This window comes from Botryllus schlosseri, chromosome 11 (genome assembly GCF_051294905.1).
Source record: "Botryllus schlosseri isolate E-star chromosome 11, Bs_hap1, whole genome shotgun sequence".
NCBI lineage: Eukaryota > Metazoa > Chordata > Ascidiacea > Stolidobranchia > Styelidae > Botryllus > Botryllus schlosseri.
In genome coordinates, this window is record NC_137246.1 from 1036768 (window position 1) to 1049078 (window position 12311).

General features: G+C 38.8%; 1 protein-coding gene across 2 annotated transcripts in view; it reads left to right on the forward strand.

The window, feature by feature from the left end:
• The window catches only part of LOC145449566 (guanine nucleotide exchange factor subunit RIC1-like), a 243314-nt gene that overhangs the window by 210399 nt on the left and 20604 nt on the right, over positions 1 to 12311 (forward strand). For both annotated transcript variants that reach the window (XM_080327958.1, XM_080327959.1), the window contains exons 2-16: positions 208 to 433; positions 862 to 969; positions 1451 to 1626; positions 1695 to 1834; positions 2822 to 3065; positions 4960 to 5066; positions 5619 to 5794; positions 6334 to 6609; positions 7116 to 7355; positions 7434 to 7703; positions 8069 to 8160; positions 8476 to 8651; positions 9609 to 9744; positions 11050 to 11281; positions 11995 to 12093. In XM_080327958.1, coding sequence (XP_080184084.1) covers positions 208 to 433; positions 862 to 969; positions 1451 to 1626; positions 1695 to 1834; positions 2822 to 3065; positions 4960 to 5066; positions 5619 to 5794; positions 6334 to 6609; positions 7116 to 7355; positions 7434 to 7703; positions 8069 to 8160; positions 8476 to 8651; positions 9609 to 9744; positions 11050 to 11281; positions 11995 to 12093 — 2698 coding nt within the window. The remainder of the gene's footprint in view (positions 1 to 207; positions 434 to 861; positions 970 to 1450; positions 1627 to 1694; positions 1835 to 2821; positions 3066 to 4959; positions 5067 to 5618; positions 5795 to 6333; positions 6610 to 7115; positions 7356 to 7433; positions 7704 to 8068; positions 8161 to 8475; positions 8652 to 9608; positions 9745 to 11049; positions 11282 to 11994; positions 12094 to 12311) is intronic.

Consider the following 12311-nt stretch of genomic DNA (forward strand, 5'->3'; position numbering starts at 1 on the left):
GTTTATGAGTATTTCTAGATTTGGTCAAAAATCTCTCACGCAGTTAACGACCATTGAGTTTCTACGTATGCTGCATTTCACGCATCGGTGATTTACAGCTGAGCACGTAAGCCGCAGTTCCAAACGTAAAAGTGGACTTTGTTATTGAGTTACAAGTGTAGATTCGTATCCTATCGATATCAACAGTATATGTTAATCTCATCACAGCGACGCAGTCTGTTTTTCGGATAAAAATAGTATTTACACTAGCCTGAGAAGACAGCGAAAACATTACTGCTGCGCGTCGGCCGTTGTTATGTATTTCCCTCTCGGTTGGCCAAGAACACTTTATCAATGCGATGGCGGCTCTCCGATAAAATATGTGGCGTGCAATCGATATCGTATGCTGTTCGCGGTCCTGACCGACGAAGTCATAAGCGTATGGCATTGCAAGGTAAGTTCTACATTTCTCGTCTATTCCGTGGTCTAAATCAATTGGAGACAGTTCTGTATGTAATTTAATAATATACCTCAAATCCCCCGATTGAAATTAACCAGAATATGTTCTGCTGACACTCGCCAGGGGTAATCGTCACACACAATATATTATTCAATTGTATAATGTAGTTCTGTACCTTCAATAGTATCTTGTTTTGTATTTGTGTCCTTTATTGAAATTTAGTTATATAGCCTAATCCAAATTGTTGATAGAAACGACTTTTGTGTAATATGCTCCTGGCCTGTATGGCTCGGCTTCACTGAGTCTGTTATATCAGCCTATGCTTGTCTGTATACCATGTTTTGCAGAATTGCATTTTTGTAATGCATGTTATCGATCGGCACAGTTGACAAATCAACATTCTCTCTTTCTCTCTCTTGTAGCCATGTGTGGAGATTCTGAGGTATGAAAGAGGAAAGAAGTCCATTGCAGAGACTGGTCCAAACGCTGTGACAGAATGGAGACATGACAGCAGTATGCTGGCTGTTGCGGTTGGTATCTTCAATGCTTCAAATATGATTCTCATTCTGTGTTTACTGCGTAATTCTAAGTACTATATAAACCCTTGGTAAGACCCTATCAGAGCTGGAAACATTAAAATTTTCAGCTTTTCCAAATTACATTGGAATTACTGAATTCCCAAAAACGCTGAAATTGAATTCAATTCCGAATCACAAAGAAATGCAACTAAAATAAACTTCAGTTCATATCAAAGCAGAGTGGATTCTCGTAAGCCTGAGAATGACAAGTGTCTGTAACTCCAAAGTTGGCTCGTTTTTGTACTGCACAGTTCTTTTGCAACATTTTTAGGAAAAGCAAAAATTAGATTAGAATTAAAATCTCGATCATAGCGACACTTCTAAAATTAGATTATAATTAGATCCTGACGATGCAACACAATTTTTTATTTGGTTACCCATCAATGACTATATCCCTTGATGGCGCAACTGTATATTTCAATATGTTTTTCAGACCACAGCCGGATACCTCTTGATATACCAGTTGGAGCAAGACGTGAAAGCTGAGAAGGGCGTCACTCTGTACGAATACCAGCAAAATAAGACCCCGCAAGGCGAAAACAACGACGGCGTCCCAGCGCTTCGTTTGTGTTTGAAAACGACTATAGAGTATGCAGCCCCGGTAGTCAGGTATTACCGTTTGTGTGATATTGATCAGTTGTTTCTTTGAAATACTTGACGTATCCAATTTTGTTCAGCCTCTCTTGCGTCAGCGATGAGTTATTGATCGCCACCAGCAACGGCGAGTTGGAATTAATCCCGTGGTACGGACCGTTTGAGAAGAGAAAATTGATGAACGTTCAAGATATGACGTTTTCTGTTGATCTGCACAGTGCCGGTAGGATTGTTTAGGAGAATGCACGATAAAGATAGAGTTCTATACATTTGATTATCATCAGCCACACCAACTGGAAACTGGCCGATTCAAGTAATTTACTGGTTGTTTATAAAAAAGATAAAAATATTTATGTTTAGGTCTGGGCTGAATGGTATAGCCTAGCCGAGTGATAGTATAAGGATAGATTGTCATTTCCACTCGCGTTTGGAGCTTTGTACCTAATGTTTCGTGTGCTGCGTTACAACCAATCGAGGTTTACAGCTTTCCGTAGCGTATGGTTACCATATTTTGGAAATCTGAAAAGAGGACACTTTTTCAAAATTTTCGGACTTGCAAAACCGAAGGCAAATCCGGAAAAAATGATGAATTTTTTACACGTCATGGACGGTTGACTAAAAAAAAAGAGGTCAACTCTCTCGCTCAGCGCCCAAAATACAGTTTTTCTTTCACATTTTCAGTGAAAAAAAGGTCAGCTTTCCGGCCCAAATCCCGAAGTATCGCTTTTTCCTTTCACGTTGGTTGACTAAATAAAAAAAGAGGTCAACTTTCCGGCCCAGCTCCAGAAATCACCGCCTGAGCGTTACTTCAGTGCTGATTTACTGTATCTCATTCGAATTTTGCCCAATATTTAAGCAAAATTCTCAAAAAAGAGGCCATTTGGGCGTCCTCCGAGGACACTTTCAACAAAGTCGAAAAAGTGGACAAATCCTCTTAAAAGAGGACGTATGGTAACCCTACTGTAGTGGAAATCAGTATCAAAGCTGCAATTCTTCTTTATGAATGAAATGTTATTGGCAAGGAGCATATAATTTCAGTACTCGAAAAAATCTACTAGACTCGATCTTTACAATTAATACTAGATTCAGATTCGAGTAGCCTAATGGATTCATTTGTGCCCTGCGCTACTCAGAACTGATAAATATTTAGAAATTAACAAATGTCTAGTTTTCCAAGTCAAGTTTTCCTTGAATTTCTCTGCATTTGCAGGGTCTGCAATCCGTACAAAGCACCCGGTCTACATCGTGCAGCTGATTTACAGCCCTTGCCTGGAAGGATTTACGGCCGTTCTGAGCGACGGCCGGGCCGCATTGATATTCATCACCAAGTCTAGCGACGAGAAGAGCAGGTCTTACGTATGGAAAGCCCACGGTATTTGGGCCAACGGCCTGTCGAAAGCGGTGTGCAGCGCGGTCAATAATCGGTACAGGCTGATGGCGTTTGGAACGTGGAGGTGTGTTCTCATTGCTGTGATGACTTTTGTTAGATAGAGAGTGTGGACTAGAGTGGATGGGAGTCTGGTGAATTTTCAATACCATAATAAGGGTTCCCAACGTGTGGGCCATGAAAAAATTTGTAAAATAATATTTAAAAAAAATTTATCATCTCTCTGTCCACTCTACTATAATTGTATCCACCAGTTTTTTTATTAAGCTACCAATTATAAAAAAAATTCGAAGGCTTGAGTTTTTTTTTTCAATTTTCAAAGGTTGACACAGTGTAATGAAAGGTTGGGAACCCCTGCTTTAAATGTTGCATTATAACTGGACCGGGGTCTTGAACAATTGTATAATTCTTCCGGTCTAATTGAACTAATTAAAACCAAATACCGATAATCTGATTGTAATCTAATTTGTAAAATGTTTCTATGCTTTTGTTTCAATTGTAATTAATTTCTCGTTTTCTTGAAATGCTTCGGGAGAGCTGTCTAGTGCAAAACGAACTAAGCTTGGTGTGCAGACAATTGCCATTCTCGTCCTTGTGAAAATCAACTCTGGTTTGTTATGAACTGATTATGAATTTTGTTGTCTTTTTCTCTCTCATTTGAAATTGAAGTCAATTTCCTAGTTTTTTTATGTCATTCAGACTAACTCTGATCTAAGTTGGAAAAGTAGCAAATTTTCTCGCCCAATTGCTGCGTCCGAAGCATCCATAAGCAGAGTTGTGAAAAATTTGGTTTATCTTGACTAGGGGGATTTTTTTATTGACCTAAAAAACAGAAGATTTTGATCTAAAATATCCAAGTTTTGTCCTTAAAAAACTTAATTTGACCAAATTTTGACCTAACGTATGCAAATTAGGTGTTTTCCCACATAATGTTAGAATTGTACTACATATCTTCATTTTTGGTTCGAACTGTCTGACATTGCGAACTAGTTTGGCCTGAAAAACTTTTTTGACTCAAAAACTGACAAATCTTTACATGAAAAAACTTTATTTTAGGGAAATCTGGCCTTGTGAAGAATTACAGTAGTTACATCACGTATTATGGAAGAAATAATTAAAATTTTCTGCAGTACAGCGAAAGATACTTTCCTACATTCTCGGGTAGAATGTGTCTGTCCTTACTAAGTAGCTTGTCAAGAATGGAGAAAGAACGTTCAACAGCAGCAGTTGTTGGCTGAGAACACTGAGGTTGTGTATACACTGCTGGTGACAAACCGTGTTGTTTCATTCTGAGAATCGTGTCACAATTTTTCATCATGCTCTTCTTGATATAAGAACCATGCAATGCTCACGCAGTCTTGCTTCAGTTGGGATATTGTGGTACGTTGAGGATAATACCATGTCAACCTATTTGTTTCATTTGAATGTTCGGGCTTCATAATGAGCAGACAATGGGTCGTCTACAACGGTAGGCCTATAAAGTAGGCTACTAGCTGTAAAATGTCAAATGATAAGTTCACCAACTGTGCAAAATCTACATTACAAACAAAATGCAGGTTGCAGAAATTTTGACTTTTTGAATAATTTGTACATTTCTTGACCTAACCATACAATTTGAACAAAATTTTGACTTTTTTGACATGTAAAAAAAATCGCCCTAATCATGAGTTAAACGCGAAAGAAAACAGTAAACATGATGACTTGGACTCGGAATTAAGTCTTAACACTGTGGCTCGGACTTGACTCGGTTGTAAGTTGAAAATGACTCGACCTGACTCGAGTCAAAACAATAGAAGTGAGATTGACTTGTGACTTGGTCACAACCCTGTTGTATCCCACAAAATTCTTATCTAATGGCCCTTTAGATTTACAAATGTATATCACTAAGCAGTAATCAGCTTGAGGAATTCGTAATCTAAAGAAGAGATGGGAAAATGCTTGAGTGATGGTTTGTTTTGTAGAGGAAGCTGCGAAGTGTATAGCATGGACGATATGCAAGGATGCCTGCAACCCTCCCATCAAATGATGCTGTCGTCCAAGTACTATCCCGATGTCTACAAGAATACAGGTACAATGTAATGCGTGCATGGTTACTGGACATTGTTGTTCATTGCTGAATAATAGCGTTGTCCCGAAATAATATAAATTCTATTGGCTATTCATTAAAATTGTTAGGTTGGCTAAAACACGCTGCACACCAAATTTGGTTCGATTCCGAGTTGTATAAGCGAAGCTATTAGAGTTGGATATTCGTTTTTTTAAATGAAAGTTTTCTTTTCCCATTTTACAGGTAACCCCATGAAATTGTTAACGTCGTCTAAAATGTCGATGTATGGCAAATTTGATTCCAATCCAACCCGTTGAAGCAAAGCTATTAGAGTTCAAAATTTTTGATTTGAAAAAGTAGTATTTGCAGTGGGAAATTCTTTGATTAATTATTAATTATATTATAACTACCCACCGTGAAAAATATCATGTCAAATGGAAAATTTTGAACGCAAATCCAGGTCGGAACTGAAATAAATTCGGCGGGAATCGTTTTTTTACCGAATAGCCATTAAAATTTGAAGAAAAAACTTACTGTATAAGATCTATAATGTGTACTTCTGACTCTTTTCAGGCTCCGTGCTCGATTTGCAATGGACTCCGGACGGCTGCGCGCTTGCCATGTCTTGGAATCACGGCGGATTCGCTATTTGGAGCGTTTACGGGTCGTGCTTGTATTGCACGCTCAGTGCAGACCACTCTTTCACCACCGATGGCGTCAGGAAACAGCAGTCGTTGTTTTATTCTATGGTAAATACGAATTAGAATTAAGGCAGATCAGTGGGCACAGGATTCGAGTGCTCGAATTTGAATGCATTTGAATTTGATACATGATGAAATTATTAGCTATAAATTTAATCAATCGCTAGACCCCTTAATTCTAATGATTCGAGTCAAGTGGTTAGACATGATTTTACTGAGATTTTAAGCTCCTTGTCACCAAGAGTTTGTTTATCAACTAGAATGATAGTTTGTATGCTATTTCCCACTATGGCAGGCTTCGAAACATGTTGTACATAGCTATGTACCGTACGTTAGTAAAAATGACATTTCTGTGAAGTCTTGAACAATACACAGCTTTGTCAGAAATTTCATATTCTAAATATTAGCCTAGTCTTTACGATGGTTAGTTCCATTTCCCACCAAAATTTTCAACCAAAATTTATGACTCTAATAACCAAGTTTGGTGTGCAACGCTTTTTTAGCCAACCTGACAATTCTAGACAGTAAAATTTGAAGAAAATGGTTAATTTTGTACAATCCTAAACAATCACGCTTTTAATTTTCAGTGTTGGGGTGCAGAAGGCTATCAGCTGTGGCTGATCCAAGAAACGAAAAAGCTCGATCAATTGAGCAGAGACGCTTCAAGCGAATCGGTCGATCGCGCCGCGGAACCCTTTGTAAAAAGCGACTCGGCTGACTCGGCGGGTCAAGGGTCGTCCTCGAGCGACGAGGCTTTTTCCCCGAAACCTGCCCCTTCTGGAAATCAAGAGAGCAATTTAACGGAAAGGGAATTCGTTCAAGTTGAATTTGCGAAAAGCGCGCTCACCATGAACCCGTGCTCGGTGAGTTTTTTCTTTGTCTGGTCAGTAACCAGACTAGTTCTAGTTCCTGATTTTCAAAAGCGAATTGTTGTAGTTCTGGTTGTATAGTTGACACATGTGAGTAGTTTTAGTAATATTTGGTAATGCTGAAGTATGACGGACTCCATTTCTAGTTGAGTATAATAAAAAGCGTGTAGTTCTAGTTCTAGTTGCAGAGTTGGCAAATGAGTAGTTCTAGTGTTATTTGTGAATTTTGAAGTATGAGCAGTTCTATTTCTAGTTGTCTATAATAAAAAGCGTGTAGTTCTAGTTGCAGAGTTGACAAGTGAGTACTTCTAGTGTTATTTGTGAATTTTGATGTATGAGTAGCTCCATTTCTAGTTGTGTATAATAGAAAGCGTGTAGTTCTAGTTCTAGTTGCACATTTTTGAAGGTTGCTCAAGTTGTAGATGCGAGTTTTGAAAAGGAGTATTTCTAGTTCATATTATAATCGCTTGTACAAGTCTAACCACGCGTATTTCTGGCAGGGCAACCAGTCTCACGTGATCATCCAAGCGGAAGACCGCGTTTACGTCAGTTTCGGGGAGAACCGCTACACCAGTCTCATTTCCAGCACCTTTTACGACGAGAAAAAGAAGAAATACATGTCAAAGACTTATATCGAGCCGGGTTCTCCCGGGAGAAGCTTTGAAAGCATCGTTGGAAATAAGCAATGGTCCGTCGTTCAACTGCCTACCAATTATCTGACTGGAAACTGGCCAATTCGGGTCAGTAATCGTTGCGTATAAAGAAGAGTTTTTTTCATTGCCCAAATCACTTTTGATTTTTGACCATTGACCATTCAGTTCTCTTCGATCGACAAAACCGGCAAGCTATTGGTGGTGGCCGGGAACTTTGGCATGGCGCACTTCTCGTTTCTGTCCAGAAAATGGAAGCTTTTCGGCAACATCATGCAAGAGAAGGACATGGTGGTCACCGGCGGTCTGACCTGGTGGGACGGGCTTATCATCGTGGCGTGTTACAACTTGGTCGAAAATCAAGACGAGATCAGAATCTATCCGCATAATACGAATTTAGATAATGTCTTCTCTTGCGTCAAAAGAGTGCAATCTCAGGTCAGTGTGAGATAATTCTAGCTGTTTTTTGGTGTTCTTTTTGATTCGGAATTTGATTCAAGTTTCTTTTCAAGTCTTTGCAAATTCAGTAATTCTAATTCAAACCTAATTTGGAAAAAAATGTAGCTATCATTCTAATCTTTGCTGCTATAATTCTAATCTGAGTTGGAAGAACTGTGTAGTTATAATTATTATGCTTATGAGATTGAACTCTAATTCGATGTGAACTCAATTTTTGTGACTTCAGATCTAACCTCGTTTGGAAAAGAGGTAGCTATCTAAATAATTGTAATCTAGTTGTCGAAGTCTGGCGTCATGTGGCAATGTAACGATTTTCAATTCCGCTTCACGAAAATATATTTTAGATCCTTCTGATCAACGTTTATCTTGACCTGGTGATCACGTTTGACGCTACTTGCCACGTCAAGATCTATCAACTACGCAAAGAAGATCGAATGTAAGTATTCCGTTATTTGTGGTGACTTGCAGAGCTTGTCAATGTTCTGAGCCTTAGTAGCCTACTGGCGTGGAAGTAGAAGTAATGTCGAAGAGTAACATACAGGGTTGTAATGACTCGAGTCGCAATTTTTTTGGTGTCTCGACTTGACTCGAGTCAATATTTCAAAGACGTGAAATGACTAGACTCGAGTCAATTTTGGGATTAAGCCCAAGTCAAAATTGTACATTAATCTCTACTTCTACGCAAGTAGAAGTTACACTTTCCAAGCTGATTTTAGGACTCTTGCCTCATGTTCATTTCTCGTTATTTCAGGGAACATCCGAACGTGTCGCTGACGTTGGTGCGTGACATATCGATGCAACGTTACGTACCTTACCCGTCGTTGGTCGTTTCCGTGATGATGGCTTCGTTGCATATGGAGAGTTCTGGTCGGAAACACTCCACCTCGACGCAGCACGAGACAGAAGTTCTCATCATCAACGTAGCAGGTACACAATTGCTAACGAATCGAGTTAATATACTGGGAGCCCCATGACAGTGTTAAGTTTTATAAAAGAACTATGCATAGAAAACTTTGCTCAATTCCAACTGGCAGAAGCGAAGAGAAAGACATGGTGTTCAAAATTTTCGATTTGAAATAATAGGATTTACGGTGGGTGGCTCAATAAATTGAAGAATTTCCTACCGTAAACACTATATTTTTAAATCCAAAATTTGTACTCCAACCCCAGTGTGTATACCGTTGAATCCTGACACCGGACACTCCTTCCACCGTTTTATTTGGCGAAAATGATCGGCAACGAAACAAAAGTCTAAACTGCATTTAAAAAACTCCTCTTAATTCTGACAATCTATGCTCAATTCGGACACAGGCTCACAATTTCTATTGTTAGGTTATGTCACAAGAAACGTTTTAGCGCAATAATATGGTGAAAACAATAATGATGCATGCAGTAACCATCGACAGTGAATTCATAAAAGGCGTGCCAGCTTCATAGTCACTTTTAATTGGGTACAATGCGTCCATCTTTTAGAGCAGAATGTTACAGAACAGCCTAAACGCTTGTTGCTTATAATTTCTACTGTTTTGTGGTGCACTTAATTAATACTATTTTAGTACTGTATCTTATGTGTGCGTGTTTCTTACGCTGTTACATAGAACACAGTATTTTTTGAAGTTTTGGTATTGAAATACTGCGCGATACAACTAACCCGAAGGATTAACTCTTGTGTGTTGTATGTGGTAGTGCCCATATCCAAATATGCAAATCGAAACAGTATTTTTAATGACCAAATTTATACGCCCTTTGCGACTAAGTCTTGTTATTGTTTTTCCAACCATGGGTGCTTTAAATGCTATGCTTGGCGAGTGTTTATTATGCTGACTCCATAAGTTGTAATTAATAATTGATTCTGCGTGTTGAACTACGACTTGTTTTTTTCAGGGAGATTGCTTCTGTTGCAACACAGTCAAACCGAGGGCGCAAAACCGGGCGCTCGCGGAAAAGAATTGAATTTCGGCGCCCCCATCGTCCTTGCCTCGCAAGTTGAAAATCTGTGGGCGTCCGAGTATAAAAGCAGGTGATTTGAAAGCGTTTCCGCACCTAGGGCCGGGTGAAATCGAGTAGCGGTACCTGAGTTATTAGACTTAAAGCGGCAAAATTCGTGGCTCATATCGTACCAAATCAAAGTCTATCCTCACAAGCTCATGAATGGCAAATGTCTGTTTTACAGCAAGCTTGGCACGTTTTACATGATACAGTTCTCCTGTAGCATTTTCAGGATAACCAGAAATTGAATTATAACCCAAGTGAGAGCATGGACTTCAGAAATTACATTGGAATTAGATCACAGGCATTAGTCTAATAACTAAGGCCATTTAAAGTCATTAAAGGCATATTTTTTTCTGTGCATCAGTAAGTCGTGAAATCAATTTTAACGCAAAAACGTCATCCCTATGAGGTATATTAAGAAAGTTATGAAGTCATATAAAGTCATATTTTGCTGATTAGATCATAAAAAGTTTCAAGGTCATATTTTTAGTTCTAAAGTCGTATTGTTGTATAGTTTAAATAAAAAGTACCAATTTAAGCAGTGAAGCAATCAAGCACTAAGAAAATAAGGCAGTTACTCGTTGGGGTAGCTGGCTGAATGCTGCTCAATATTATGCCGAGAGACTTACACAAATGAAAGAAATAGTCAACGCATGGGAAGGTGAAGGAGTTATTGTAAAAAGCATCAAAAATTCAGTCAACGATCAAAAGTTGACTAGTCAGTCAATTTACCTCCACTGTAACAATATTTCAAACTTAATACTGAAAATGGAAAGTTGTACGTACACCATCAGAGAGGCCCATGCTGATCTCAATCCCCCTGATTTCGGAAAAGATCCGTTTGAGCTCAAAAATTACTTTAAGAAGCAATTGGACAAAAGCGATGTGAAATAAATTATGGAGCTACAAAGACAAGACATTTCACCAGCGCTTTATGCAAAACTGCAGAAGTGTCAATCCACATCAGCGTCTGTGGAGCGCTCATTTTCCTTACTAAAGTCATTTTTCGCCCAAATCGTAACTTCAAAGACTCTAACATTCCGCACTACATGAAACTGTACTACAACAATGGTTTAAAATAATAATGGGTGTGTATTACTGTTATGTTGCGTATGTTTTACTCTTCAGTTCCGTGGGTGACGTTGTTCCCATATAAAAATACACGATTTTCACCTAAAGTCATATATTCCCAAAAATAAAGTCATATTATTGATTTTTAAGATCATATAAAAATGGCCCTACTAATAACACATATAGAAATATCCAGCTGTACAAGTCTGCCAATGGTATGCGATGCAAATGACAATTCAAAATGCCTATTTTTCGCTCGCAGTCAAAAAGTTCACTTGACCGACGCGCTGTGGCTTTGCTGCGGTTCCGAGGGTCTGCGCGTTTGGATTCCGCTCTTCCCAGCCCTGAGACGGTCTCGATCCGGCGACATTGGAGATCACGACATGCAGGCGCTGCTGTCCAAACGCATCACTCTTGTGTTGGACATGGACTCATGTTACCCTCTTACCGTGTTGTTCGAGAACGCAGTTGTTATCGGGGTGAAAAGTGAAACTGTAAGTTGGAATGCTGACTTGTTTTGTGCTTTTTCGATTTACCCACTAAAACAGCAAAGCATTACCTAAACACGCATATTTGTGCAAACTAGTTAGTTGTCGGTCAATTAACTACCGTTTTTTTGACTCGTTCTAGTTCTAATTGTGTATTTAGGAAAGTAAGTAGTTCTAGTTCTAATTGCTTATTTTGAAAAGTGAAGAGTTCCATTTCTAGTGGCTAGATTGAAAAGTGAGTAGTTCTAGATTAGATCTAGTTTTAGTTCTAGTTGCGAGTTTTGAATAGGGAGTAGTTCTAGTTCTAGTTCTAGTTGCAGATCTCGAAAAGTGAGTAGTTCTAGTTCTAATTGCCCATTTTAAAAGTGATCCGTGTCTAATTCTAGTTCTCGTTGTGTAATTTTAAACTGCAGTTATTTGTACAAGGCTGAGAACAGGCAACGGCCATGAATTCTGCCATTGCCGAACATTTATTGGGCAATTCTATTCCAATCATTATATTGATATTGAAATAGACACGAATATTTTTGGCTGACACACGTCAGTGGTAATCGTCGGTAAGTGGTAGGGAATTTTAAACAACACTGTATATCAGCAATCGTGTCTCTAAGTATAACCTCACTGGCATGAACATGCTATTCATACTACTATTGTATACTATTAATTGGATATATTAGTTCTGTACCCCTGAGATTCTCTTAAAACAGCAAACTTTTCAGTCATACAGCTTGCCCGGCGCAAAGCAAGAAGGAGATTTGGTGGAGTATCGTTTTCAATTTTCAACCCCGGAGCGAACTTGCGAGATCTACCTACACCAGGTTCAGATTGATTTCGTTTTCTCATTCATTTCTTTGCTTTTTCTTCGTTATAATTGGGATAAATTGATAGATTCTAGCACCCGTCTGATTTGCTGATTCCTGATTAGTAGGGTAAGTTTTTGTCGCAGTCAAACCCGTGGAAAGTTGTACTTACTTTTCACAAAGTTGCATTTAATTTTCACAAAAGTTGCACTAAAAGTTGCGTTTATGGTCAAGTT